Source organism: Aspergillus sydowii, assembly GCF_001890705.1.
Source record: "Aspergillus sydowii CBS 593.65 unplaced genomic scaffold ASPSYscaffold_1, whole genome shotgun sequence".
In the NCBI taxonomy this organism is placed as follows: Eukaryota; Fungi; Ascomycota; class Eurotiomycetes; order Eurotiales; family Aspergillaceae; genus Aspergillus; species Aspergillus sydowii.
The window spans coordinates 2351420-2377407 of NW_024467859.1; the positions used below are offsets into that span (position 1 = coordinate 2351420).

Here is a 25988-nt window from a genome sequence, read left to right on the forward strand (position 1 = left end):
GGTAAGTTCCACTGCGGATCTGGAGTATATTGCGCCCTGTCGAGATGACGATGTGATATTGCCTTGCGACGGAGAGACTGTGTAGAGGAAGCAGGCACAAATTTATTTATCCGGAGGGCAACCAGTGCAGCCGAAGAAAGTAACAGACTCTGGTGTCCGGTGTCTGCCTCCCACGTCATGGCTCGTGACCGTTGCCCCTCGACGCCCTACCCAAACAGGCTTAGTGCGGGGAGATTATACTAACCGCATCAACCTATGCTACTTGGCCCTCCGCTCTCTGGACATTCCCCCCAAGGCTCAAGGTTGCTGGACGATATTAGAAGGTTCAATTAGCAGACGAAGGCGCTTCCGCGATTCGACAGCCGGCAATACAGTACCTAGTGCACCCCCGTGTGGCATCCAATGCGTCTTTAGTCTTCAAAGCAAGCCGATCCTTCCTCCACTTGCAAGCCCCGTCTCCCATTCTTCTCCCGCGTCGTGCTCTGCTCCACTCTTGTATTGGGAGCCGGTGTCCTCCTGAAATATCGTCCACGTTTCGCCTATAACTTCTCTCCTACCCCTCAATTCACGATCTCACCACAGCCATCATCCCACGTCGCAACCATGTCCTACGAACGTGAACGCTACATCGCCGAGCTCGCCGTTCAGCGTGCAACTATCCTCACACAGAAGGTATTCAACGAGAAGGCCAAGGGCACTGTATCAAAAGACGACAAGTCACCCGTTACTATTGGCGATTTCGGAGCCCAGGCCCTGATTATCCAGGCAATTCGCAAGAACTTCCCCAACGATGAAATTGTCGCCGAAGAAGAGGCCAGCAGTCTCCGCGAAGATAAGGCCTTGAGCGCCGAGATCTGGAGACTGGTCAAGGACGTAAAGTTGGAGGACGCTGAGAGCAACGAGATTCTTGGTGGTGTCTTATCAAGTGAAGAGAGTATGCTGGACATCATCGATCAGGGAAAGAGTGCCGGTGGTCCCAAGGGTCGTATCTGGGCTCTGGATCCCATTGACGGTACCAAGGGATTCCTCCGAGGCGGTCAGTACGCTGTCTGCCTCGGTCTGTTAGAGGATGGTGATGTAAAGGTTGGCGCTATCGGTTGCCCCAATCTTCCAGTGGATGACGCTGCTACCATTTCTGCTTCGATCGGTGTCGACCAGAACAGTGGGGCAGGCAACGGTGTGCTCTTCGCAGCCATCAAAGGCCTCGGATCGATCAGCAGACCCCTAAAGGATGGTGCTCTTGCTGAAAGCAAGTCTATCTCCATGCGCCCTGTTCCTGATATTTCTCAGGCTGTTTTCTGCGAGGGAGTAGAGGCTGGACACTCTGCTCAGGGTGACAATGCCGCTGTCGCCCAGCTTCTCGGAATTACCTCCCCTAGCGTGCGACTAGATTCGCAGGCCAAGTATTGCTCGATTGCACGTGGAGCAGGTGATATCTATCTCCGACTACCTGTCAAAAAGGACTACCAGGAGAAGATTTGGGATCACGCTGCTGGTGACCTCATTGTTAGAGAGGCCGGCGGTCAAGTGACTGATATATATGGTCAGACGCTGGACTTCAGCAAGGGCAGAACCTTGGCTGCCAACAAGGGAGTCGTGGCTGCTCCTAAGGCCATCCAAGACGAAGTCATCGGCGCCGTCAAGAAGGTTTTGAAGCTCTGAACGCAGGCCGATCAATGCGAATATAACGAAGAATGAAATGTCTGGAGGATGCATGGGATCGAATCTTCTATAAAAGTACATGGATATAGCAACCTTCGCCAACACAAAGAAAGGCGCTTGGATATAAATACACAGAAACCATAGCCGACATTCCGCTCACAAAACGTAGATGCGTTTATCGAATCTTCTTTGCCTTCAGTTTGATCGTCTCTCCATTGAGGAAGATACCCTTGCCCTTGTAAGGCTCTGGCTTACGCCACTCTCGGATCTCCGCCGCAAATTGTGTTACAACTTGCTTGTCACTGCCCTGCAGAAGAATACGTGTCGGCTGGGGCGTGCTTGCCTTAACGCCTTGCGGAATCCCCAATTCAATTGGGTGTGAGTATCCGGCCTTGAGAGAAACGAACTGTTGACCGGGGTATTGAGCCTGAACGGTGGTCGCTGTTGGTTCGATGCTAGCTCTGTAGCCGACACCAACCAAACTCAGAATGCAGATATGGCCTTCCGAGACTCCGAGGATGCAGTTTTGTAAATGGGATCGTGTGGTTCCTATACCGCCAGGGCTGTCAGAAAAGCGTTCATTCCACTTCGATCAGAGGGAGAATACACACCCCACATAGCACGCTGATGCGCAACTTCCCTGTCTTCGACTTCGATCGTTGCTTTTTGGAGGCTTTCATCGTGGGCAACTTTGAGAAAAGGAGGGATGTTCAGTGTTAATTGACCTGCCACGCGACAGTAATGTTAGACTCGTCTCCGTCAAGGGAATGGGGTAAAAAAAGGGAAAAACAGGACAAGCGACGGAACTCACCCAAAGGTCCGGTGACTTCAATTGCGGTTTTCGCTTGGTCCTGAGATGTCCCCCGGGCCGTAGTCTGAGGTAGATCGATGAATTTTAAGGAGACTTCTGGGGGTACTGAGACTGGAGCACCGCCGACTCGAGATTGGACTCGGGGTGTAGTCGAAAAGTACTGTGTCGGTTGGGAGCGGAGCAAGGAGGAAGGGTAAAGTGGTGTTCTCTTCGACAAAGGACTCCGTGCTAGCTGCCTGACGCAGCTTTGTGGGAGGAAACTCGTCATGGTGAGGTGATGTTGTGGTCTTTTGTTGGCGAAGCACTTTGATCTCCGATGCGGACGGGATTTTGTCCAACAGCATCCCCGATCCAAACACGGTTAGCGTGTTTAACGCACGTGACTTGTGTCTGTATAGATCCGTGAGAAATGCGAAGTTTTGACCAAGTAACCTGCCTGGAATAGAAAAAATTGATAAAGGAAAATAGTTGTCTGACCAAAACCTACAGTGTTTTTTTATTTCCTTAATTCGGTTTGTGCCTGGAGGAGCTTGTTGGTCATTATTACTTTCGGATCCTTCTGTTTCTCTCATTATATCTCCTGGCTAAAGCTCCAGCGCTCACTTTCGCACAATGATCATTTGACATCTTCTCTCATCCTCATCATAGTTTCTCGTTAACATCCCTGGTCTCTGTTTCAATTCAAATTCAATCACACTTAATCCTAAATTACCTGCTTCCTTCACTCATACTATCATTATTCTGCACTGTGCGTGGTTTCTCTTATACTACCGAAGACTTCGACTTGTCACAATGAAGATTCTGGGCTTGCCGATACTGTTCCTATATATTCCTTTCGTTTCAAACTTTGTGTGTGCAGATACTGAAGTGGACGGTGAGTTACCCATAGGTCGAACTTCTTAGTAAAATACTCACAATAGACCAGTGGTCCCGACGCAGATTCACAATCTCAATGAAGACCTTGACTTGGTCTCATTTCTCAACTCTAAGACCCAGAAACATGATGGCATATTCAGCGAGGCGCTCAAACTACTCGAATCTATCAACTCATCTTCATCCTGTAACAAACTCGCTGCTACAAAGCTCGTTACATCCTGCAAATCTATCGGGCGCAACCTTGGAACCCCGACGGATTCTGATATATACCTGGCTCTAGAATATGTCCGATCTTTGTACGCAGCGAGGCTGGCGATATGCGAGATTAGCGGGGCTGGGATATCCATTCCTTCACCGTGCCAGCCGATGAACGTTTCGCCGGCACCCAAAAAAGCACGCTTCAGCTTCTATACCAAGCACAATACGAAAGTTAGCGACGATGATCCTGGGCGAAAAGAAGAGTTGGGACCGTGTCTCAGGTCATTAGAATCGCGCCCTCAGTGGTGGACATCATATAGCAATAGTAAACAAAATGCGATGGTCATCTGCCATGCCTCGAGAAGCGAGATCGAGAAGGAGGACATCCTGGCGACATACAATACTATCCTCCAGAGTTCCACTAAGCTGAGCGATGGCCTTCTGGAAGCGTTACGGGTTGCGATTGAAGAGTCCGCCAGGGGTAGGGCTTTTATGCGATCAACTGAGCTTCTAAGAAATGAGGCGCTACGAGAGATGGAAGAATCAACATCATCACTAGTGATAAGGATGTCTCACAAAATAGAGACGCGTTTTGCCTCGTTTACGGAGTCTATCTCTTCAGTTCTGAACGCCATCCACGTTGGCTTCTCAGAGATCCAAACGGTTAGATTAACCCCATTCGCGCCTAGCGGACATACAACTAATATGAGTATAGGACCTTGAAAACTCGTCAAGTGAGGCCATCTCTCTGCGGAACATACTACAGTATATGCATAATGAATCACTCCTGCGGAACGAGCAAATCGCCCTGACCCAGCGGCGGAATGCTGACACTCAAGATGAGCTAGCATTATCGCTGAGGTCAAAACTTCAAGCCATTGCAAGGGATGATATGAGTAGACTCAGTAAAAGTATGGGAACACTTGATTCTTCCTTGGTAAGTCCATTTTCTCAGTAGATAGCTAGCCATTTTTGACCTACGTACTAGGAATGGCTGTACATGAGGATGGGAGATATAATCGAGAAAGAAGAGAGTTTCTCCGAGGTTTGCTCTCCTCCTTTATTACAATCACCGGTTCTAACTTGAGAAGCGCCTTAGTAGTATTGGGTTGTCTCTTGAAGAGTTTCAGCTTAGAGTTGACAGCTTGGGCAAAATCCAGGAAAGGCAGTACGAAATTGCCGCGGCACAAGCCCAAGCACAAGAGGAGTTACAAACCGACATTCGAATCTCCAAAGGAATTCTCGACCAGACGGCATCAACAGCAGCCAACTTGCAAACAACCCTTGACGCGTCAATGAAATGGCGAGAATCTTCGATATTCGGTGGGCTTCTTGGGCATCACACTGCCTGGATAATCCCTGGGGCTTTATGGACCATCGTTTCACAGTCAGACCGCAACATTCGCTCAGCTGCAATGCTAGTGCTTATTTGTGTTTGTATGGCAAGCCCACCACCCGATCCAGTCACAGGAAATTTGCTAACATGATTCGTCATGCAGCCAACGGAATACTTTGATGACTTTAAGTGAACAGCTGCCCCGTCGTTTTTACTGATACCCCAATTAATTCCTTTCACTATGAACTACTCTGTGCGTAGTTACAATTGCTTTTATTTATTGATTTACGTCTTCTCCTTCTTCTTTTTTATTTATTTATTTTTTGTTTTTCTATGACGAGTGACTATCGTATTATACTTCAAGCCGGCCGTCGGTTGCCCGGGTTCTTGCCCTAATCCAACTTATTTATAGTTGACTAGCGTCTTTATCATGAGCTGTTAATCCGGGGTTATCAGAATCGAATCCACTTTGTCATCATTATTATTGGTATGTAATCTCGAGTTTCGATTCTTCCTGCTTGATTGACATTTGTCCAAACGTTAGCGCTATACGCATCCCTGCTCATTAGCGGGCTGTCTGCAACTCAGAAACACCCCGGGACTAGAGGTCGGCAGAGAAGGCCTTGGGCCTGGAGGTGAACCTCGGCGTGTGTTCTTCACCCCATTCCAGGCATTGCGTGTTTTCTCTCGGGTACTCCGGAGTAAGTTCCACTCTGCATACCTCTTAACATATTTCGACGCTCCAACAGACCTGCAAATAGCTGCGGCGACTGACGATTTTCGGCGGCTCGTTTCCCTTCTGTCCGATGATTGACGAGCTTAATTATGCTTATCCAGCTCAAGAAGCTTCTTGTGAACTGCCGACTCCAGATACCAGGCCAGCAGCTGCAGGACGTTACTCCAACTGTTCCCCACCCTGATATATTAACGCCGAGTACATATGCGGGGAATGAACACGGCGATCCCTAGATCCTTCGCCAGCTTCGAATGTCGTATCCCCGTCGCTTCACAACTCACAAGGATTATTATTGTTATTGGAGAAGCTCCAGCTCGGCCATCCAAAGTAAACGGAATGTCGATCCCCCGTCCCAGTCGGATTTTCCATGGTTTTCCTGTTTTGATACCCGAATATTATCCGTTCCCACTCGTGCGTCACTGCTTTTAACTTTATGCTCTTATGGAAGCTGTGATCCACTGCCAATAATACATACGGTATAACTTCGGATACGCGCCCTTCGGATGTCGGAAACCCGAGCAGTGCCGCTTCAAAATACTAATGAGGAATGATGTACACCGTATATCGGTACCTGGATATCCTTGGTATCCGGGGAGAAATGGTACATAAATCATGGAGCTCCGCCCTCCCCACCCAGAAAGATTTCGCCCAGCTTTTATTATAACGGTTATTAACGAACCTTCTCAAGAAATAGTATAACTTTTTCAAGATGGGCCCCAGCCGCCTTCTGCTGCCCATATTGACCCTGGGCTCTACGGTCCTCGCACAGGACCAATTCCGATCCCGGTGCGAGAGCTTCGCAGCCAAGGTTGACATTCCAAACGTCAAGGTGAACCTAGCCAACTATGTCGCCGGGGGCACTAATGTGTCGTTGGCGGACAATGTCAAATCCTGCGACCAAAAATCACAACCAGTCTCGGCCGACATGTGTCGGGTTGCAATGGCCGTTGCGACATCCAATGCAAGCGAAATCACGCTCGAGGCGTGGCTCCCCAGAGACTATACTGGTCGCTTCCTGAGTACTGGGAATGGAGGACTTGGTGGCTGTGCGTTTGACCTGTGCATCTCATTGTAAAACTTACAACTGACTCAATATTGTAGGCATCCAGTACGATGATCTTGCGTATACTACGGGCCTGGGATTTGCAACCGTCGGGGCGAATAACGGCCACAATGGAACCTCTGGAGAGCCATTCTACAAGGCACCTGAAGTGTTGGAGGACTTTGTATACCGCTCGGTCCACACCGGGATCGTTGTTGGAAAACAGGTCACAAAGCTCTTCTATGATGAAGGGTTCGACAAATCATACTACTTGGGCTGCTCGACGGGAGGACGACAGGGTATGAAGCTTGCACAGGATTTCCCAGATGAGCTAGATGGCATTGTTGCGGGTGCACCTGCGTTCAACTGGAACGGCCTGCTGTCCTTTAGTGGGAATATCTATCCGATTACGGGCCCCGAAGGATCAGCCACCTTTCTGTCAGTTGATAAGTGGAGTTTAGTGCACGACGAAATCATACGCCAGTGTGATGGTCTAGACGGAGCGAAGGACGGTATCATTGAGGATACCGATCTCTGCCATCCAAACGTTACCACAATTCTCTGCAAGTCTGGATCAGCCTCAGACAAGTGCCTTACTGCTGCCCAAGTCAACACAGTGCACCAGATTTTGTCTCCACTGTTGAGCTCGAATGGATCGCTTATTTACCCGCGGATGCAACCGGGTTCTGAAGTTTTTGCTGCACCCGCTGTGTACACTGGCGAGCCATTCAAATACAGCAGTGATTGGTGGAAATATGTGGTCTACAGTGACCCTAACTGGGACCCAACAACGTGGAACGTCAAGGACGCCGAGGCAGCCATAAAGCAGAACCCATACAACATTGCCACATGGAACGCAGATCTGTCTGCTCTCCGCGACGCGGGCACCAAGCTTCTCACCTACCATGGACTCCAGGACCAGTTGATCAGCTCAGATAACTCCAAGTTTTACTACGACCGTCTTCAGAAGACCATGGGGCTGAAGCCGAACCAGCTGGATGAGTTCTATCGGTTCTTCCAGATCAGTGGGATGGCGCATTGCTCTGATGGTGATGGTGCGTATGGCATTGGGAACCTGGCTGATGGATATTCAGGTAGCACTGAACCTGAGGACAATGTGCTCATGGCGATGGTGCAATGGGTTGAAGAGGGTATCCCTCCAGAAACGGTCCGAGGAGCCAGTTTTACCGATGGGGCTGGGTCTTCTGTGAAATATCACCGCAAGCACTGCCGATTCCCTCACAGGAATGTGTTCAAGGGACCCGGTAATTACACTGATGAGAATGCATGGGAGTGCATTTTACCCTGAAGGGATAATTAATTGTATATACCACTCAACCAGTAAATAGGCCTACAATTTGTGAATAAAGAAAGCTGCCGATTTGCCTATGTCTTCCCGCAGTTTCCGTACTTATTGTCTAAATACCAAGTTAAATGGTGAAAAAAAAAAAAAAAAAAAAAAAAAAACTGAGTCATTGCGATAAGGAAATGTTTGGGCATATATCGTCTTTGTATGCAGCTCGGCAATATGTGGTTCCCGGTCATCCTCTAGTTGCACTGTAATATCTGACGCGCAGCCCAGCCCAATATATGTTATACGCCCACAAACCCAGAGACCCAAAATATTCAGCCTTGCATTAGTTATTCACCATATCTTGTACTGTACAAATTTATGGATAGAGCCAAGATTCACTAAGACCCACCCACAAATACCCACGGGCCACTATCATTGGTCCCGTCGCCCCGCGGCGCAAGGGCCGCGGAGCGAGTCAAGCAGAGACCCGCGACTGCCAACTGGAAACAATCGCCAATCTCATCCAACAATCGCCCGCCACGATACGTTGTGCAGGAGAACAAAGACCCTGGAACGAGCGAAACCACCAAATCACAATAGAAGATGGCCGACATCCCCGGTCTGGACGAGTTCGCGCAAACGCGAGGCGCTGACGATCTATTCGACGATGAGATCATCCCCGTTGAGCCGGAGGAACAACATCCTCAGCCAGAGCCTCAGGTTGTAGCTGCGGAGCCGGGGACCGCTGCCGCTGCTCCCCCGGTCGTGGATCGGGAGCCTGAAACGACGCTTGCTTATAATGATAGCGCGCCGCGATCGCGGGGAGGTGAACGGCGGGGACGCGGGAGAGGGAGAGGAGGGCGCGGTGGGCGAGGAGCGCGTGAGTCTGGGCCGAAGCGGTCGGAAGGGCCGAAGAACAAATCTGACGAGGGATCTGCGGAACCTGAGGCTCGGAATGGAGAAGAAAATGCCGCCGAGACGCCTGCTGAGAAGGTGGAGGAGCCGGGTCAAGAGGATGCTGGCGCAGCAGAGCCACCGCGCGTGCCGGCTGTTCGTGGGGATAGGAGCGCGACCGGGGGAGTAAAAAAGGTACGCCTACCTATGCCTGATACTATTTTAGCAACGACGCTAACACTGGCACTTGTATAGCCGAAACTCACAGAGGAAGAACTATCCCAACGCATTGCTGCTGCGCGCGAGAACGCCGCCAAAGTAGCCGCTGCACACGCGCGTGCTGAGGCAGACCAAGCTTCATTTATGGAGCGCGAGAAGGTCGCAGAGAAGAAGCGACGCGAGGAGCGAGCCAACCGACGGGTAATGGACACCGAGAGAGAGCGAAACCGACTGCGAAAGCTTGAAGCCTTGAACGGGAGGGAATGGGATGCTGATAAGCCGGAAGAACAGCTCAGCTCGCGCGGTGGAGGAGGCCAGTTCCGACGGGGTATGCACGGTGGTGTTTCTGGTGTATCCAGAAAGGGCCTTGAAAGTTCTCGGTGGGCTGAGGAATCACCGGACGACCACGCTTCTCAACCCCATGGTCAGCGTGGGCGTGGGCGTGGTGGAAGAGGTGGACGCGGTCGTGGCGGCCGTCGTGTCTCTCAGGATCGCACATCTGAAACACCATCCCAAGAGAAAGCTGCGACGCCTACGCCGGTGATCAGCAACGAGGCAGAGTTTCCTTCCCTCCCTGGCGGAGAGAAGAAAGAACCCAACACGATTGAATCCACGCCGGCCTCCGATAAAAATTCCAAGCCCTTATCACCAATTTCTGGCGCGACATGGGCCGACCAAGTCGAGGCCTATCGGGAGTAGCTGGCGGCCGGATCATACGAAAGTCTTCCATTGGCAAACTTTCTATCCATATTTTGTTTTGAATCCAGACCTGATTTGGATACCCCTTCTTCTTTACGTTTATGATTGATGTATTGCATGGTTCTCTGTTGATTCCCCCCACCAAAAGATATACACTTCTCGTAATTGCTATAAATCCACATATTCTTACTTCTCGGGCAACTTTTGCGCAAATTAGCAGCTTCCATTGTTTGTGTTACTGTAAAAAAGCAACCATCAGTATAATCGAGCCTTCTTCAACTCTATTACCACCTGCACTGCCATTACATTCTGAGCCGAAATTGGCGACACTGTTACGGGTTAGCATCCCCGTTAATTTGAATTTATTGGGCGCCTTCTGATGGTTCATCACTTCCTTGCAGCCTAAACTCAGTCTTGCTTACGGAGTAGATCCTCCCAGCGCACGCGAATGCTGAACCAACCACACCAGTTCGTCCTAACGGGACGTTCTAAACTGCAGGCAAGCCACATCGGACAGTGCAGACGCTATCTGGTCTTCCTGACGGCGTTCGCGAACCGTCGAAGCCTTCCCAAGGAGAGTCTGCTTTCGTTCGTACGACAGGGGATGCTTGTTTATACCCAGCTGATTATGAACATGTTGATTCGGATTCGTCTAGCTGCGGTTCCTGTGATACCGCGAGAGCCATCTCAAGCCCGCTGACCCTACCGGAGTACCAGTTGTACATTACGGACTTATTGCATCAGGGAATACGCTGGTGAGAGATGCCAGACAGCTTCGAGAATCTACTTGGCCCCAACAACATATCAACTCTGATTGCCGCAAACAACCTCGCAGACATCTACTGTAGCGAAGGGGAAATGCTAGTGGCCCGCCATTTGTATGGACGGGCATTAACAGGTTATAAGAAGGTTCTCGGTCCAGACCACAAGTCAGCCCTCATGATAGCCGACAATCTTGCAAATCTTTTCAAGGCTCAGGCGAAACTGTCCAGCGCGGAGACAATTTCCTCCCCAGGTCAAACAGTCAGTCGCAAAACGAAAAAGGGGCCTGTCAGTGGCAGGCGCAGTTTTCGCGTTTTCACGGCTTGGGAAAGGTTTCTTATGGCAGACAAGATATACCTGGATGGTGGATATGCTGCAGAAATGGGTATCAATGATTAAACGACACCTCTCGAAACGAGTTTCGCCGAGCTAAGGAAAATCCATATAAGCCCTAGTTCAAGAACAATCCCGGATAAATAATAGTGATAATGATAGTTGTCAATGGGCTTCAAACATCCATGGTTTTGCCATTACACCAAGGATAAGCGTCACGCAATACATTCTTTGAGAGTGAATTCCAGTATTTGTACATTTCGCTCGAGTCCCAACAAAAGAACAACGCCGGCCAAACAATGCAATGATGATAGTTGTCGCATATCATTGTATGCTTCATAGGGAGCACCAACATTCCATGGTTTTGCTATTGCACGTGAAATAAGTATCAGAAAGTCCACCGATTGATACGGTCTTTCTCTAATAGTAAAGCCCAGTCTTGGTGCAACTCGTTCAAGCCCTAACAAAAGAACAATGCCGGACAAATGTTAGCAACCGCAGAGCATTGTCGCAAAGCATTGTATGCTAACCAAAGAGTTGTACCTTTATGTTTCCTAGCCTTTGTCTGTACTCGTTATATATACAGATAGAACTTATCACGTACGTCTGTAATAGGTAGCAAGTCATCTCTGAAGAAAGAAGTATCACACCCAGCAGATATTCAACAGAATCAAAAATGGCAGCGGAATATGACTGCTCGAGGAAGAGCCAAAGATGCGACGCATGCCGCACAATGGCATCAAGAGTCTCCGACTCAGTCCCCTCCTCCGCCCTCCTCTGCGGACCAGACATCTACCCCCTGATAATCGATTGCCAAGGCAAAGGCACAAAGGACCAGCTCATCGAGATGGCCGGGCGTCTCCAATCCGCCCTCCGAGGCAGCACGGCAGGCCCCATCCGCATCGCCGCCCGCCGAGCCCCCGTAGGCAGGAACCCACCGGGCAAATGGCACGATTATACAGGGAGCAACGGGTTCTCATACAAAGCGGGCAAGGCACTCAAGCGTGCGCCTGGTCTCATCGGCTTGCTGGACCCGGAGAAGGTGCTGGAGAGATACCCCGAGAAGCGGGAGGTGTGGCAGGACAGTGTTGGGACGGCGCGGGAGATCAAGATCCTTGTGGACTTTACGACGGCCGTGGCGAGCAATGGGGACTTTGAGCAGGTTGTGATGAGGGCGTGTGGCGAGATTTATCCCGTTGGGAGGATACTGCATCCAGATGCTTCGGGACATGCTAGTCTGCATCGGCTTCAGTGGTTTGCGATGGCTTGTCCGGAGGAGGAAGAGAAGGAAAAGCCGGTTGTGACCGTTACGAAGGCTGGCTATGTCAGGACGAAGCAGAAGTGATTGCGTTGTGCATGATTTGCAGGTGTTAATGTATATATATAGCAGTGCTATTGTCCATTCATGTACTCATGACTTAGGTAACCAATATACAATGTATACAATAATTTTTTCAACCATGTGTTATGGACAAAATGCTGTTCTCGAGTATGAAAGGACGAAACTCCTTCCAATGTAGTGTAGGACTACGGGCCGTACTAGACTCCTCGCGCGTTATATTGTCAACCAGTGCCATGATTCCAGTGCCATGATTTGTTGATCTTGAGGGTTAGAATAAGACACTCCGCGCTATATTTCCATAAGTTTCAGCTCCTCGTTGACGGGTTGCACCATATATTTTTATATGGGCGGAATCACGATCTTGTAGTTAACGAAGCTACACTGCTACAGTTTATTACTAGGGGATCGGGTACGTAGTCATCTAGAGTGCAGTGGAAGGACGACGGCGCTAAATGATTCTACCAACTTCACAGAACTCTTTGTCCTCAACCATCTGTTATTCACCATTACCTATTATCAGAGGTCTTCATTATCGATATTCCATAAAGAAGCTGTTTCTCCAGTCTTTTCTTTTTACCTTCAAAATACGTATTGCGGCGCAGCGTACTGTCGCAAGCAATTTCGGCTTGCTCCACTGATTGCCTCATCACATTCACATCTCTTGCATACCGCTAAGCCGATTAGTCTCTAATAAGTACGTAGGTAGACTGAGCTGGAATTATGGAATACAGTGGTAGTAGTACTAACTATTTACGGAATCGATCAGGAAATCCCGATGGTGGTCCAGTAACACTCCTACAACAGGCAACTTGGCTCCGACCCACTTGGACCAGCGGTATTCTCACTACAAACAATTACATGGTGTTATTACTGCGATTTAAAGTCCACATGCTCAGGCAGTTTCTACCGTTTCTACCTTGCTCTCACTCACTCTCCCCACTCGTTCGCCGAAATGGCAGAGTCAACCAATTCCGACTCAGGAGACTGGCATTTGTTCTTCGGGCCCTCCGACAACGGCCAATACGACGCAGGAGATTGCCAGGCCGCAATCCAGGGGTCTCGAATTCCAAAGACATTCGACGAGGAGGTTCACCGACTGTGCACCATTCGCGGCATACGGCATCATTATGGCTTCGCCCAGGGGCTCCGTGGAGTCTCGCTGGACTTTACGCGCGCTCTGAATGCTCGGGATATCATGAGCGGCATAATCCCAACCATGTTGCCTGAGGAGGTGCCCTATTGTTTTTGGTATCCAGATATTCCAAAGGAGGAGACTCTTCGGGCTTTACTACAGCAGTACCCGGATTTACTATATCAAGTTGCTCGGGCCTGTGCTGTTGCAGGCTACCTTGATCTGTATAAAGAGCTGGATGTTCTCCCAGAGGTGCATGTTGCAGAAGAAGCTGGGTACGCAGCTATTCAAAGAAACAGCAAGGGCAGTCAGGAGATTTATAACCTTATTATCTCCCAACCAATTAAATTCAAGATTATGGACGATTATACATGTACAGTCAAAACTGCCGGCCGTCAAGTTGCATTTCTAAATGGTGATACTGCTGTTTACTCAAGTCTTACAGTCCGATCAAAGTACTCTAGCCCTCGGGATCTTAAAAAGGAGGCTATACCATGGACTATATATTGTACGGAGCCCCCATACTTCAATATTACCGAGGACTGGGGCATCGATGACCATGACTGCGAGGGACCCAACTCCAAGGCACTGGAGGATTACTTCCCACTGGTATATAATCCACTTCCGGCGGATCTCCCGTTTATTAACAAGGATAAACTTATTCAAGTTGCTGCATATAATGGTGAAATTGATCGTTATGCACGGCTTCGACGACCACAGATGCTTAGGCATGAATGGGCCATGGTTGTACATGGTATCTATCATAATCCAATTTTTGCTAAATGGTGGAGCACACAGATCCCTGAACACCCGCAACAGAGACACGAGATTAAGATCAGACGCGCGATCAATGCCCGGCGTATCATGTCTGATGACCTAACTTGGCTTACTATAGATACTCCTGGAGAATTACTGCCAGAGCTTATTTGTTATCCAAAAGTTGCTCACTGGATGACTTATGAGAAGCTCGCACACAAAAGACCAGATATGTTCGAGGATTGCCTCCGAGCCAGTATAGTTGGAAACTATACCTGGACGTGGGATGATTTGCTGTGCGCTGCGCCTGAACTCCTCAAGGACAAGCTTTTCCCCTGCGATTTCAACGCCCCTGAACCTGAAAATCCCAAGCTGTGGTGGCTATCTAAACGTGCCGGATACGGTCTGTGGCGCGAAGCCAGGGCCTCACCGAACAAACATTTCCAAAACGACATCTGCGCAGCCGTTCCTGACGCTGCTGAGAAATTTAGGACGCCGCACTCGAATAGCGACTGGTGGGGTGACTACTACGTGGTGTCAAGTCTTTACTCCCCAACAAACCGATCACCGATTGTGGAGCTCCATGACCCCGTCCAACCGGGAGCACGCGATGAAGGTCCATACGATGGAATGAGTTGCAGCGTTGGTGATCTTGATATTGCTTTGTTCCTTGGTTGCGCTGTCTCAAGAGAGACCTGGAAGAGAGAACCTATAGATAAGGGATTCTGGACGGCCAGTCTGGAGGACACTTTGGACATGTTAGACATGGAACAGGCCAAATAAGTGCTATATCAAGAAAGGAGCGTGCAAATCATCTTGATAAGATGTTTCTAGAAATGGCTTCTACAAAGGTTGGTTAGTTATGCATGGGCCAGTACCTGAGATGCAATGATGTCATCGCATCCAGAGCGACATCATAAACCCAACTCGCTCTATAAAGCCAGTCTTACATCCCCTCATCTCTTGACTACCGACTCCTTATACCCAAACTATCAAAAAAGAATAAATTCAATACCCCAAGACCATAATGTCGGAGAACCAAACAACCAACCACCCGGCCGCAACCCAAGGTGGAAAAGAAGGGCTCGGCCACGTCCCTGTATGTCCAATCGGCTCACTCTCCCCACCAAACCCAACTAAATATTCCTAACTGGGATGGATCATAGACGGGTGCCCCCGCAGATACAATCTATAGCTTCAACTCTCTGAAAGAGCAGAAGCAAGCTGCTGAGGATAAATACATGGCCAGGGCTGCCGCGTCTGCTGGCGAAGAGCAACCAGCGCAGAAAGAGGACACGAGCTTTATGAACCATAAGCCCGGGGGTGGTGAGACGATGCCTGGGTGGGGCAAGTTGAAGGAGATGGCTACTGGGTAAGTGACATGATGTTTATTGTTCATATCCTTGTTTGTAGGGGCGCGCGTGAGCTAATATGCCTGAGGTTGTAGCAAATCCGAGTAGGACGAAGAAGGGGGTATTGTTGGTATTGTTATGACGAATATATTTAGTTAATCCAATGAATTATGATAGTTACTATGTTTGTGGTTTGATAATATGAACATATAATTTCTATTCCACCTTGGCACTCTTCCCACGTATCCGATCACGAAGAGCGACTATCTTTCCACCTAAACGGCCCTTGAATGTTTGCGCTCTCAGCGCAGCTGCCTCTTCGGTGGTTACAAAACGGCGGACCAAAAGGTTGAAAATGCTTCCAAAAGCGAGCGCTATCACAGTGCTGGTAAGAATGATCACGTTATACGGCATGCTGAAGTCCGGAGTGGGAAGTGGGAGGAGAAGGCTGGTTGTGCGGATATAGATGGGCTGAGCCGCTGCGATCTTGATAACCGCAGGAGCAACGTTGAAGCCTCGGTTTGCATCAGGCGGGTACTCGGTATAGCGCAAGATGGCTTTCTCGAAGTCGTAGGTCAGCGTAACAGTTGATGCTGGCGGAACAGATAAAGCAAGTTCCAGTTGAGTGCCGCGTTCTCGGTCAATTCCGGGGCGATAGAAGGTGTCTTTAATGAAATCGGAGGCGGGGACTTGTCGATGAACACCATTGCGCTCGGTAATAGTAGCTTGCATGGTGTGTATATAAGGGCGTAGGAACCAGGGCAGCGTTTCGAAGTAGATGAAATCCACGGCCGACTCGCTCGAAGGGTTATCCAAAATGATGCGCATTCCACCTCTCTCCTGTCCATGACCAACAATTGTTCGCTCGGCGTGTAGAACAGGTTCGGCTAGTGGGACATCGGTTTCCGAATCTGCCATCTCCTGTTCCAACAGCTTCAAGTCAAAAGGCTCTGACGACGATGGCGTGTAGCAGCGAGTAAATTTATCGGCAGACTCTGTTGTTGCTGAGCCCGACGAGAGATAAACATCTCGCACAGGCGATGTGCGCAGACACACAGTTCCCTCATTGCTGCTCTGACTATCAGCTAACGGACAGGAGCCACTGATAGTGCGTCCGAAGAGCTCTGAAATGCTCCAGCCTTTCCCACCTGTCTTCTCTAAAGGATAACAGGTGTCGTCTCGATGGTAAGGTTTGGAGGTGTCGCAAACAAGCTGGTCAGCGGGAACAGGTCGGGGGATGGGATCACCTAGAAAAAAGTTAGTCTTTTTTTCTTGAAAAGCAGAGCCACAACACTCACCCCTCGTACGTTTCGACCGATCAATATCTAGCACGATGTCCACAGTTTGATCAACTTGCATCAGGCATTCACCTGAGGGCGGACAAATGGGGCGCACATCGATTGCCATGCTTTGCCAAGCAGCGTCAAACAGCTTATGTCCATCGAGCAAGCTGGCCACTCCCGCCTTGCCCTTACAAGGCAGGAGCTTCAGAAAAGGTGTCAAATTCTCAGTGCACACGACCTCACCGGGCAGGGTTCCGTGAAGCAAGTGCAGGTTTTTCGACGGTAAATGGTCGCCAGCCGGTTCAAAGGATGCAACAGGCCGAGTGGTCCTTGTTGAATCTATGAAGTTCAACGACGCACAGAACAACCCGGACAATGATTGCGTCAGGGTAATCCATTTCGAGAAAGCCCTGTATCCGAACGTCAGTACCAAGCCACATGTAATATAATCAAACAACGCACGTCTCGTCATCCGCTGCCTCAATCCATGCCCACAGCTCAACGCCTGTGCCGCCCTCCTTTGCCCCATCCCATGGACGTGAGCCCCAGCTTTCAGAGTCCCATCGTCCAGTAGTAAATCGGAGGTGTAATTCGCGGGTGTTGGCGTGCTGTAGAATTTGACCGAGCGCACGAGGGAAATATCGGAAATGTTGTTGCTCGAATGAAGTTTGTGTTGTATTGCTCTTGAAATTGAACGAGGCGAGTAGAGATGAGGGCGGAAATGGCTGTAGAAGAAGGTTCTCGTGGTAATTCGGCGCCGCGGAGCCAGCAGACAACGCGGCGAAAACGAGCGCAAGTAGAAAGAAGATGTTCATCACGGCATGCTTTCGAGCTCGAATGCCTTTCGTTTAGAGGTTATAAGCCATGTACGGAGGGGTGAGGCTTGAACACGGTGGAGAGTTGAGTAGTATCGAGTCGGAAGTGCAAATTGACCGTGCGTTGCGCTTCTGCGTCCGCAAACAGGAGCCTGTTTCTTCTTGATTCAGCGCAATAGCAACCACCAGACCGGGATTATATTGTTGAAAGAGCGCTGGGGAGGAGAGGAGTGAGCCGCAAGAGGACCTGAAGCTCCCCCGAGGCATCGCCCAGAAAGGGCCACTAAGCGCGAACCGCCACTAGCGCCAACCTCTATTTCCGCCGCCGTTCAGCCCATTTCGATATCACCTCTTCTCCAGCACGCCCTCGATCACATATTCAGGTTTCTCCCTGCATTAGCTTACCCTCACCATGGCAGCCGAACAAAGAAAGCTGCTCGAGCAGCTTATGGGAGGTAAGCCAACACCAATTGCGCAATTCCTAGCACCCACCGCAAGCTAACAAACTTCTTCATCGCAGCCGACCAGCTCGTAGGAACCGGCGCACCCTCCCGTAATGCCCAACTCTCCATCACCGACTCGAAGGTCTGCCGCTCGTACCTCGTCGGCACTTGTCCGCACGACCTCTTCACCAATACAAAACAGGATCTTGGGCCTTGCCCGAAAGTGCACAGCGAAGGATTAAAGACCGAGTACGAGACCGCGTCTGCGGCTGAGAAGGCAAAATGGGGATTCGATTACGATTATATGCGCGATATGCAAAAGTACATCGATGATTGTGACCGACGGATTGAGTCTGCGCAGCGCCGACTGGAGAAGACGCCTGATGAGATTCGGCAGACCAATAACCTGGTTTGTAGCTTCTTTCAACTCGCCTTGGACACCTTGTGATTGATCATGCTAACACAAATTGACTGTAAAATAGCTCAAACAAATTTCCGACCTAGCGAAAACCATCAACACAGGCCTTCTCGAAATATCGGTACTTGGCGAGACGGGGTCTGTCGCGCAAGCTCTGAACGAGCTGCACAAGATCCGCACAGCAAAGCATCAAAAGGAAACATGCGAACGGGAGTTGAAAAATCTTCAAGACACGTCTGGGCCTTCAGGTCACCAAAAGCTACAAGTCTGCGACGTTTGCGGCGCGTACCTGAGTCGACTCGACAACGACCGCCGGTTGGCTGATCATTTCTTCGGAAAGATGCACATGGGATACTCTGACATGCGCAAAGGCTACAAGAAGCTGAGCGAGGAGCTCAAGGGACGACCTCCACCTGTTCGGCACCACGATGAGGAAGATGGTGGCGGATGGGGTGGTCCGCGCGGTGGTGGGAGAGGCCCTCGATATGGTGGTGGGGGTGGATATAAGAAGCGCGGTGGTCGGTGGTGATTTTTTTTCGACTATGCTGGCTTTTTTTTTGTTATGTTGTTGGTTTCGCCTTCGCTTTCGTACTGGGTGTGAATATGCATAGCGCTGGCGTTTTATTTCTGCTCTGCCTAGGATATTAGGGACGAAAATCTGTGGTAATAGAAGCTACCTGACTCTACAATCTACATCGAATTATGGATAGTGAAACTTTTTCTTTCAAATATTGTCTGGTCTGCATTACTCGCAGCACAAAACATATAGGCGTTATTTTAGACTTCTTCGATTACTTGGGTGTGGACTTCAGTAGCGATTGTCAAAATAACATCTCAACGCAGTGATAAATAAAGCGTTCACCACAAAGTTATCAATATCCGCACTAGTAGCTAATAAATAAATGTACGATCCCATATTCAGCCAAAAAGTTCACAGAATTTTCACACCTCGAGAAAGGGTCCATAATATCAACACCGAACGCGCGGTACCCGACTCCGAGAATTAGCAAAAAAGAAAAAAGAAAAGGATATTCAGCTAAGGCAGGGGGCAAAAGAAGAAAAAAAGGATAGCGGAGAGAAAACGTGTTGTACAACAAGATCCGAGCCTCTATTGGCCGGGGGTATGACCATTTCCGTTTGTCGTCGTAGCATGATACAATTCGTTCATTAGCAGCTGGTAATCAGAGGCTGCCTGCGGCTGTCGGACGAGGATATCCCGAACAACATTCAACTGGGTNATATTTGCGTTTGGTGCTTGTTGGAGAAGCTGTTGGATGGCGGGTGTGTTTGCCTGCGCCCCTAGGACTTGGATCGCGGCGGCGAGGCCGGTGACAGAAGGCTGATTTGTTGGCGGTTGAGCTTGAAATGAGTTGTACGAGGCGTTTGGTGGCGGTTGCTGCTGACCTTGTGGTTGCTGCGTCTTTTGATTGTAGGGAATCGAGCCTTGGGGAGCGCCCGGGAACGCTGGGGAGGGTGTTGCAGGGAACTGTGCTGCTCGAGGGCCCGGAGTCGCAAAATGGGCTTGCTGTGGGGTACCGGATGCAACTGTCAACGGACTCGCTGAAGCTGCGGGCTCCATACTAGAATGGTGTGAAGGAGGTTGCACCGACGGAGGGTTCGACTCGCCCGTCTTAACCGCAAACACGACCAGAAGAATGCGCTCTGGTGTCGGGTCTTCCAGCGCGTTGTTTTCTAGTAACTCGATGAACTCGGGCTTTTTCTTCGACCCAGCCTCAATAGGAATGAGGTAGGTATCCTTGACGGCTGGGAGAGGGTGCTTGCCAATCACACCATACCTCTTGCGATCCTGGAAGTAGTTGAAGAGTTTGTCGAATCCGGCCCTCTCCTTTGGAGACTCCGGGCTGCTGACGGAGACCACCGATACATCGGTCGATGAGCTGAATCGCAGACCGCAGAGGTAGTTAGTGGCTAACTGGATGTCGATTCTCCCGTCAATCAGCAAGGTAGGTGGGATGAGATCGTTCCAAGGTATCCTCCCACTCAAATCTGCACCTCCGACATGCTTGGCGAATGACATGAACTCAGAGACGGGGTTCATGACAACCTTTCCATGCCAAATGGAGCCCTCGTCGTGATGCTCTTTTGGTGAATAAGGTGGGGAGTCCGGCTCGTCATCGTCCTTCAGCAGCTGGTCGATCTCTGCATCGGCCTGGACTTTGCCAGTAGGTATTGGTTCGCCAATGTTTGTTGCAACTTCCGGAAAGACTTGCTCCTGGCCGGTACCGGGAGAGTGGCTTCGAGGTGGGAAGTGCTCGTCGTGGTTTGTTCGTTCAGTTGGCTTAGCCTCCTGCGTCTGCGGAGTCTTCTCCTGGGCGCCAGTCTCTGACTGTTTAGCAACTGGGCTGGTTGGACTGTGCGCAGTTGGGCTGCCATCTTCAGCGACAGCCCGAGGCGGAGCAGTCGAGAAAACGGGTTCGCTAGCGACGTTGTGTTGGTCGTCCTCGACTATTTCCTCACCCTTATGGGTCCTCCTAATCCGCGGGCCTTGTTCTTGGATAATGATGTGCTGTCTCTCAGCTTCTCTCTTGATCTCTGCATCTTTCTGCTGCAGCTCCTCGCTTGCCATGTCTTGGGAGCTCATTTTAGAGAGGTCCTCAGGGAGTAAACTACCTACGAGCAGACGGTCCCGTAGAGAAGGGTTCTTCTTTACGTTGAACAAAATCGTCCGCAGTTGTAACTTATAAGCTTCTGTAGGCTCTCCAGATCCTCCACATAGATTCTGATATAAAGCATCCTCGACTGAGAGACCGAGTTGCTGCCCGACATCCTCCCCCGCCTTGCCTTGGGGCAGTTTGAAAGACCCCCGCGCCAGTGCATCAGAAATTTGATCTACGAAGACCTTCGCCAGCGCACTAGCAGCATTCCTCCTAGCTGGGATGGAAATGTCATCAAAAGACTTGGCTCCTCGAGTTGCAGCAGTATCTGTAACAGATGGCTGCTGAGCATCCTGCGAAGCTGGCTCACGCTTCACGGGAGCTGATTTGTTGGTCTGAGGCGTTGACCCTCTAGCAGGTGGCGAAGTCTTTTGCTGTTTTGATTTAGGACCCTTCATACTGGTTAGCGGGATTGTCCAAATGATAGAAGTTTGTATACTCACTGATTCGGGCGTCGATACTTCTTGCTGCTCACTGAACTTCCGCTTCTGGGAGCTCGCGGACCGCTGGTCAGGAGGATGACTGTTTTTCTCAGCAACAGGCGTAGCAGTGGAGGCTACAGGGGTCTCTGAGGGAGTAGCGGATTGCCGAGAAGCTGATCCGCGAGCTGGTGTGCTTGCATCAGCCTTGGACTCGCTTGGTCTGCCTCGCTTGCCACCCTTCTTGCGGCCCTTGCGCTTCGACTGCTTGAGCTCCTCAGCTTCTCTGCGCCTCTTTTCCGCAACTTCTTCCCAAGGCTTCTCGCCACGCGCCATCTTCTCCAAGAGTTCTTTGTGGTTCTCGGGCCTGCATTGCTCGCAGAAGTACTGATCCGGTTCCTGGCCCTTCGCAAACTTCAGACCCATACAGTCATTGTGTTGCCATGCGGAACAGCCATCGCAGCAGATCATATCACGTTCAATGTCTTCCTCCTCCTCGTATTCGCCACAAATGCATCGGATGATCTCGTCCTCCTCCCCCTCGCTAGGACCGGGTGTGGGCTCTGCCGAGGCCTTCGATCCCTTGTCTTTCGCATGCGCTTTCGATTTCGTCTTCTTCCCGGGTGTTTCGTTTACCATATCGAGGTTTTTGTGTTGTCCTTTGGTCGAGCGACCGGAGCGACGCGGTTCATCTGGCATTAGAGTTAGTTCACCATCCACTGAGTACGGGGTATCTGGGGTCTGGTTCGAGTCGCCACAACATGCATAGCATGTTCGGCGCAGGAACGCGTATTGCATTGTACTGAGCTTACCAGCCATTGTGATAGTTATAGCGATTTGAAAGTTTCAGATTTCTACGGCGCGATGTAGGTAACAGGTTGTTTCCCGAGCTAGATTTGCGCGCGCCACCCAGTTCTTGTTCTACGAAGCAAGGCAATAAAGCGCTTATATGTGGCGATGTGAGGCAAAACTATCGCACATACTCGATATCAGCACCAGTTATCGGAAATTGCTTTCTTATTGCTGGAGCGAGTGATGCGTGAAGAGTGTTGGGGGGATTCGGCACGCGAGGATTGGCATGCGTGGTTAGCCTACCATATCACATGACATATCACGTGACAATATAGGATGGTTATGTAATCACGCATTGCGCCACCTGCCAACAGCTGCTTGAACTTGACAACACACCTTGTGTCTTTTGAAAGTGCTGGGTCTTTCGTCTTTGGTGGTCCTAATTTCGCTAACATGCCAGTTTATTTGCACCGGCGAACTGCCATACCGACTCAGATAAAGTTGTTTCGGCGTCATCATTTCGCGCGAGGAGTATGAGATCAAATACACCAAGAGCAAGAGCTTCATAATAAGTCAATTTATATTTACAAGGACTGATGAGGATTTGCCAGGTTTATCGTGACAAGGCTGTCGATATACATCTTACTAAGAACTCAAAACGCAGATGCATCAAAACTCAGCATACCACGTAGAACGCCGGGGTGCTAGAAACAAGTACGGGCTAAATTCTAAATCATTTCTTTTCGGGTATCTCATCAACGACCTTCTCGAACTCCGCCAGTTCCTCCTTTGAAATGGGATAGGTGTGCTGTTCTGCGGGGTACGCTCGGCTCTTCACCTCATCACGGTATTGCTCAATGCCTTTCAGCGCCTCATTCCAGACATTGGCATACTGCTTGACAAACTTAGGCAAGAAACGACCAGGTGGGAAGTTTCCGGTCATGTCAATCTGCACGAGGACTTGACCGGAGCACCCGTTACCCGCGCCAATGCCAATGGTGGGAACACTGAGCTTCTGGGTGACGATCCTTGCAATCTCCGGTGGCACTGCCTCGACTACCATCATAAACGCACCGGCTTCTTGCACGGCGCGCGCATCCTGCAACAGCTTCAGAGCACTGGCTGTGGACTTTCCTTGAACGCGGAAGCCTCCAAGCGCGTTTTGGCGTTGGGGTGTGAGACCGATATGTCCAACGACTGGAATTCCGGCAGATGTGATGCGCTTGATGGTTGGAGCCATCTCCTCTCCCCCTTCAAGCTTAATACCCTGTACTCGGCCCTCTTTGATGATCCGAATAGCCGATTGTAAAGCTTGCTCTGGGGATATTTCATACGAACCCATAGGCAGATCCGCAACCTGACAAGGAACGATCGTTAGGACAGTGGCCCACAGTGGGTTTTCGGTTTGGGTTTACGAACCGTGAATGCAGTGTGGGCTGCTCGCGCGACACTTCGACAGTGCAGCAACATATCTTCAAGCACCACTTCGCTGGTATCTTGCATGCCAAGGGCTACCATTGCCAAGCTATCACCGACAAGAACCACTTCCATACCGGCGACCTCGGCAACGTGTGCACTTGGAAAATCGTGGGCAGTCAACATAGTGATTGGCTCGCCCTTCTTATAAAGATTGCGTAGGGTTTGTGTTGTGACTTTCTTTCTCGTACTAGTGGTAGCTGCGCTCAATGGAGAGTGAGAGCTATGGCGGATGGAGCATGGTGCTGGTGATCGTGGTGTGATATTGCTAGACGAGAGAGGAGATGTAGTGGAAGTGGCTTGGAGGGCTCGACACGCGAAACGCTGCGGGAGCAGCATTCGCGTAGTGGCAATTCGTAAAGCAGCCATTTTATGGAAGTATTAATGGTGAGGAGGTGTGTTGAAGATGGCCTAGTCAGTGGCCAGTAGAGGAGCTCCAACTACTGAGCTATGGCGTCACTGACCTTGGAGAAGGACTACTCCTGGAGGGAATACTGGAGATTTTATACACGGAGCTTGAAGCAGGACAAAGGGATTGAAAATGAGTCGAACAGGAAGAGATCTGACTCCATCTCACCAAAGCACTGGCGTCTATATAAGAGTCTCGCGTGCTGGTTTATGCTGCGTAGACGGGAGCATTTTCACAAAAGCGGGTGGGGTTCTTTTTCCTTCCGTCCATTCTGCCGTTTCTTCTCCGCATGCATGCTGCCATTGGCTCTATTTCTTTACCGCCAGAATGTGCGTTCCGCCGGAACCCCCCTTATTCCGGCCCGAGGGATTTTGGCCGAGGTTCGTCTTCTGTGCCAGTAGTGTATACCGGAGGACGTTCTGATATTCTCGGCATTCATCTCTCATAACATACAGTAAACATGGACATTCACGCAACCTCCTCCTTTGTGTCTCGGAAAACATAGTCTGCGAACCGGTCGGGCACAATGGCTCCGGCTATCTCGACAGAGTCGCCAAAAGCCTTGATCTTTGCGCTTTCCTCGTCCGTGAGCGAGATATCCAGCGCTTTCCAGTTCTCCTCCAGGTACTTGAGTCTCTTGGTGCCAGGAATGGGGAATATGTCATCCCCCTCATTCAGGAGCCAGGCAATGGCGAGTTGAGTTACGGTACAGCCTTTTTCAACCGCCAGTTTTTTGAATTGGCCCACGGCCTTGATGTTTTGCTCTCGATTCTCGGGCAGGAATCGAGGCATTACTTTCACGCGCGCGTCGCGTTCATCTCCCACATCATTACCCTGGCTAAAAGTAGAAGTCAATAGGCCCCTGCCTAATGGTGTAGCAGCGACCAGAGCGACTCCTAGCTCACGGCAAGTGGCCAGCAAGTCGGTCCCAGCGGCGCCCTCGATATGACGCGAGACCACCGAGTATTCGGACTGGACAGCGGTAACGGGCGCAATATTACATGCACGGCGAAGCGTGGTAGACGAAACCATTGACAATCCGATGTACTTCATTTTACCTTGCCTTGGGAGTGCATCGCGTTAGCATATTCGTTTATCCTGGCACGTCTAGGTTTGACCCTACTCTTTCAATTCCACCAGGGCTCGCATAGTCTCCTCGATGGGGGTCTCTGGATTAGCCATGTGCATGTAATCTAGTGGATGTTCAGTACTCTGGTCAGTGCGCTGTTGAGTACCTGGGGGCGCGGGGTTTGCAAACACAGGTCAATTGAGTCGACACCAAGGCGCTCTAGACTCGCATCACAGGCCCTCTTGCAGTAGGACGCAGAGCTGTCAACATTTCCGGGCCCGCCAACGAAGCCAAATTTGCTTGCAAGGAAAATTTCGCTGCGCTTTCCGGTTCGCTGGAACCATTTACCCAGGAGCTTTTCGCTATCGCCGTAGAGACTTGGTAGATTCCGTTAGCCGGGGTACGGCATAATGGGAACCGGACGACCGGGGTCTTACTCGGATGTATCCCAGAATGTTGCCCCTAGCTCCAGGGCACGGTCGAGGATGGCAAACTGTTGCTCCTCGCCAGGGATCGTCCCATAAGTCTGGTATGACAGCTCCATCAAACCAAAGCCGAGGGCTGGAACGCGTGGGCCATCCTTACCCAGAATACGAAGAGGTACCTGTGTTGTCGACATTCTGATGGGATTCTGTAGACGGAATTCAGTTCAAGGCTTCAATGTCCTTTATTTTTGATTTTGATGATACTGGAATCAGCACACTCTTTGGATCCCTTTATAGCCCTCATCCTGGAGATACCGTCG

General features: G+C 50.3%; 14 protein-coding genes across 14 annotated transcripts; 9 read left to right on the plus strand and 5 right to left on the minus strand.

The window, feature by feature from the left end:
* Positions 1–414: 414 nt before the first annotated feature.
* ASPSYDRAFT_138511 (3'(2'),5'-bisphosphate nucleotidase) lies at positions 415–1662 on the plus strand (the record flags this gene model as incomplete). Its single annotated transcript, XM_040840849.1, has 1 exon — positions 415–1662. A coding segment is annotated over one exon (1248 nt), but the record flags the coding sequence as incomplete, so codon positions are not given.
* Positions 1663–1837: 175 nt separating this feature from the next.
* On the minus strand, positions 1838–2741 carry ASPSYDRAFT_84157 (mitochondrial 54S ribosomal protein uL6m; the record flags this gene model as incomplete). The annotated part of the gene is made up of 3 exons (XM_040851308.1): positions 1838–2211; positions 2274–2387; positions 2474–2741. 3 exons carry the CDS (start codon positions 2739–2741, stop codon positions 1838–1840), a joined length of 756 nt encoding a protein of 251 aa, XP_040707939.1.
* A 524-nt stretch (positions 2742–3265) lies between these two features.
* ASPSYDRAFT_26156 (putative nuclear membrane fusion protein Kar5) lies at positions 3266–5034 on the plus strand (the record flags this gene model as incomplete). The annotated part of the gene is made up of 5 exons (XM_040844252.1): positions 3266–3347; positions 3399–4210; positions 4263–4484; positions 4536–4592; positions 4678–5034. 5 exons carry the CDS (start codon positions 3266–3268, stop codon positions 5032–5034), a joined length of 1530 nt encoding a protein of 509 aa, XP_040707940.1.
* Positions 5035–6215: 1181 nt separating this feature from the next.
* On the plus strand, positions 6216–8362 carry faeB-2 (putative feruloyl esterase). Its single transcript, XM_040844629.1, has 2 exons — positions 6216–6665; positions 6721–8362. Exons 1-2 carry the CDS (start codon positions 6329–6331, stop codon positions 7968–7970), a joined length of 1587 nt encoding a protein of 528 aa, XP_040707941.1. The 5' UTR covers positions 6216–6328; the 3' UTR covers positions 7971–8362.
* On the plus strand, positions 8102–10140 carry ASPSYDRAFT_38822 (uncharacterized protein). Its single transcript, XM_040845784.1, has 2 exons — positions 8102–9044; positions 9105–10140. The coding sequence occupies exons 1-2, from the start codon at positions 8559–8561 to the stop codon at positions 9765–9767; spliced, it is 1149 nt and encodes a 382-aa protein (XP_040707942.1). The 5' UTR covers positions 8102–8558; the 3' UTR covers positions 9768–10140.
* A 389-nt stretch (positions 10141–10529) lies between these two features.
* Positions 10530–10928, plus strand: ASPSYDRAFT_84161 (tetratricopeptide repeat protein; the record flags this gene model as incomplete). The annotated part of the gene is made up of 1 exon (XM_040851309.1): positions 10530–10928. One exon carries the CDS (start codon positions 10530–10532, stop codon positions 10926–10928), a length of 399 nt encoding a protein of 132 aa, XP_040707943.1.
* A 305-nt stretch (positions 10929–11233) lies between these two features.
* On the plus strand, positions 11234–12262 carry ASPSYDRAFT_1155352 (uncharacterized protein). Its single transcript, XM_040840015.1, has one exon. It carries the CDS (start codon positions 11539–11541, stop codon positions 12205–12207), a length of 669 nt encoding a protein of 222 aa, XP_040707944.1. The 5' UTR covers positions 11234–11538; the 3' UTR covers positions 12208–12262.
* Positions 12263–12674: 412 nt separating this feature from the next.
* Positions 12675–15346, plus strand: ASPSYDRAFT_127515 (uncharacterized protein). The gene is made up of 2 exons (XM_040840474.1): positions 12675–12898; positions 12971–15346. The coding sequence occupies exon 2, from the start codon at positions 13157–13159 to the stop codon at positions 14873–14875; it is 1719 nt and encodes a 572-aa protein (XP_040707945.1). The 5' UTR covers positions 12675–12898; positions 12971–13156; the 3' UTR covers positions 14876–15346.
* Positions 15098–15637, plus strand: ASPSYDRAFT_38825 (uncharacterized protein). The gene is made up of 3 exons (XM_040845785.1): positions 15098–15191; positions 15259–15464; positions 15540–15637. Exons 1-3 carry the CDS (start codon positions 15120–15122, stop codon positions 15550–15552), a joined length of 291 nt encoding a protein of 96 aa, XP_040707946.1. The 5' UTR covers positions 15098–15119; the 3' UTR covers positions 15553–15637.
* gpi16 (GPI-anchor transamidase subunit GPI16) lies at positions 15280–17781 on the minus strand. The gene is made up of 4 exons (XM_040845786.1): positions 17190–17781; positions 16743–17137; positions 15540–16691; positions 15280–15464 (listed from the first exon to the last, which is right to left on the minus strand). Exons 1-3 carry the CDS (start codon positions 17540–17542, stop codon positions 15661–15663), a joined length of 1779 nt encoding a protein of 592 aa, XP_040707947.1. The 5' UTR covers positions 17543–17781; the 3' UTR covers positions 15280–15464; positions 15540–15660.
* Positions 17782–17954: 173 nt separating this feature from the next.
* Positions 17955–18932, plus strand: ASPSYDRAFT_53710 (LUC7 domain-containing protein; the record flags this gene model as incomplete). Its single annotated transcript, XM_040848733.1, has 3 exons — positions 17955–17997; positions 18063–18394; positions 18468–18932. The coding sequence occupies 3 exons, from the start codon at positions 17955–17957 to the stop codon at positions 18930–18932; spliced, it is 840 nt and encodes a 279-aa protein (XP_040707948.1).
* A 579-nt stretch (positions 18933–19511) lies between these two features.
* On the minus strand, positions 19512–22549 carry ASPSYDRAFT_127519 (putative PHD finger domain protein; the record flags this gene model as incomplete). Its single annotated transcript, XM_040840475.1, has 4 exons — positions 22310–22549; positions 21522–22189; positions 19710–21470; positions 19512–19634 (listed from the first exon to the last, which is right to left on the minus strand). The coding sequence occupies exons 1-4, from the start codon at positions 22314–22316 to the stop codon at positions 19512–19514; spliced, it is 2559 nt and encodes an 852-aa protein (XP_040707949.1). The 5' UTR covers positions 22317–22549.
* A 145-nt stretch (positions 22550–22694) lies between these two features.
* On the minus strand, positions 22695–24068 carry ASPSYDRAFT_38828 (3-methyl-2-oxobutanoate hydroxymethyltransferase ECM31). Its single transcript, XM_040845787.1, has 2 exons — positions 23709–24068; positions 22695–23646 (listed from the first exon to the last, which is right to left on the minus strand). The coding sequence occupies exons 1-2, from the start codon at positions 23889–23891 to the stop codon at positions 23023–23025; spliced, it is 807 nt and encodes a 268-aa protein (XP_040707950.1). The 5' UTR covers positions 23892–24068; the 3' UTR covers positions 22695–23022.
* Positions 24069–24642: 574 nt separating this feature from the next.
* Positions 24643–25862, minus strand: ASPSYDRAFT_138699 (putative aldo-keto reductase (AKR13); the record flags this gene model as incomplete). The annotated part of the gene is made up of 4 exons (XM_040840862.1): positions 24643–25237; positions 25298–25367; positions 25433–25620; positions 25681–25862. The coding sequence occupies 4 exons, from the start codon at positions 25860–25862 to the stop codon at positions 24643–24645; spliced, it is 1035 nt and encodes a 344-aa protein (XP_040707951.1).
* Between the last annotated feature and the right edge of the window lie 126 nt (positions 25863–25988).

Bases quoted from the DNA above. Each gene is read 5' to 3' on its own strand.
- faeB-2 (XM_040844629.1), top strand. From the start codon at position 6,329: ATGGGCCCCAGCCGCCTTCTGCTGCCCATATTGACCCTGGGCTCTACG. The intron at 6,666-6,720 runs GTGCGTTTGACC...TCAATATTGTAG, and splicing joins GAATGGAGGACTTGGTGGCT to GCATCCAGTACGATGATCTT.
- ASPSYDRAFT_38822 (XM_040845784.1), top strand. From the start codon at position 8,559: ATGGCCGACATCCCCGGTCTGGACGAGTTCGCGCAAACGCGAGGCGCT. The intron at 9,045-9,104 runs GTACGCCTACCT...GCACTTGTATAG, and splicing joins CGACCGGGGGAGTAAAAAAG to CCGAAACTCACAGAGGAAGA.
- ASPSYDRAFT_1155352 (XM_040840015.1), top strand. From the start codon at position 11,539: ATGGCAGCGGAATATGACTGCTCGAGGAAGAGCCAAAGATGCGACGCA.
- ASPSYDRAFT_127515 (XM_040840474.1), top strand. From the start codon at position 13,157: ATGGCAGAGTCAACCAATTCCGACTCAGGAGACTGGCATTTGTTCTTC.
- ASPSYDRAFT_38825 (XM_040845785.1), top strand. From the start codon at position 15,120: ATGTCGGAGAACCAAACAACCAACCACCCGGCCGCAACCCAAGGTGGA. The intron at 15,192-15,258 runs GTATGTCCAATC...GATGGATCATAG, and splicing joins AAGGGCTCGGCCACGTCCCT to ACGGGTGCCCCCGCAGATAC.
- gpi16 (XM_040845786.1), bottom strand. From the start codon at position 17,542: ATGAACATCTTCTTTCTACTTGCGCTCGTTTTCGCCGCGTTGTCTGCT. The intron at 17,138-17,189 runs GTGCGTTGTTTG...GTTCGGATACAG, and splicing joins GAGGCAGCGGATGACGAGAC to GGCTTTCTCGAAATGGATTA. The intron at 16,692-16,742 runs GTGAGTGTTGTG...ACTTTTTTCTAG, and splicing joins TCGGTCGAAACGTACGAGGG to GTGATCCCATCCCCCGACCT.
- ASPSYDRAFT_38828 (XM_040845787.1), bottom strand. From the start codon at position 23,891: ATGTTGACTGCCCACGATTTTCCAAGTGCACACGTTGCCGAGGTCGCC. The intron at 23,647-23,708 runs GTTCGTAAACCC...GTTCCTTGTCAG, and splicing joins CAGCCCACACTGCATTCACG to GTTGCGGATCTGCCTATGGG.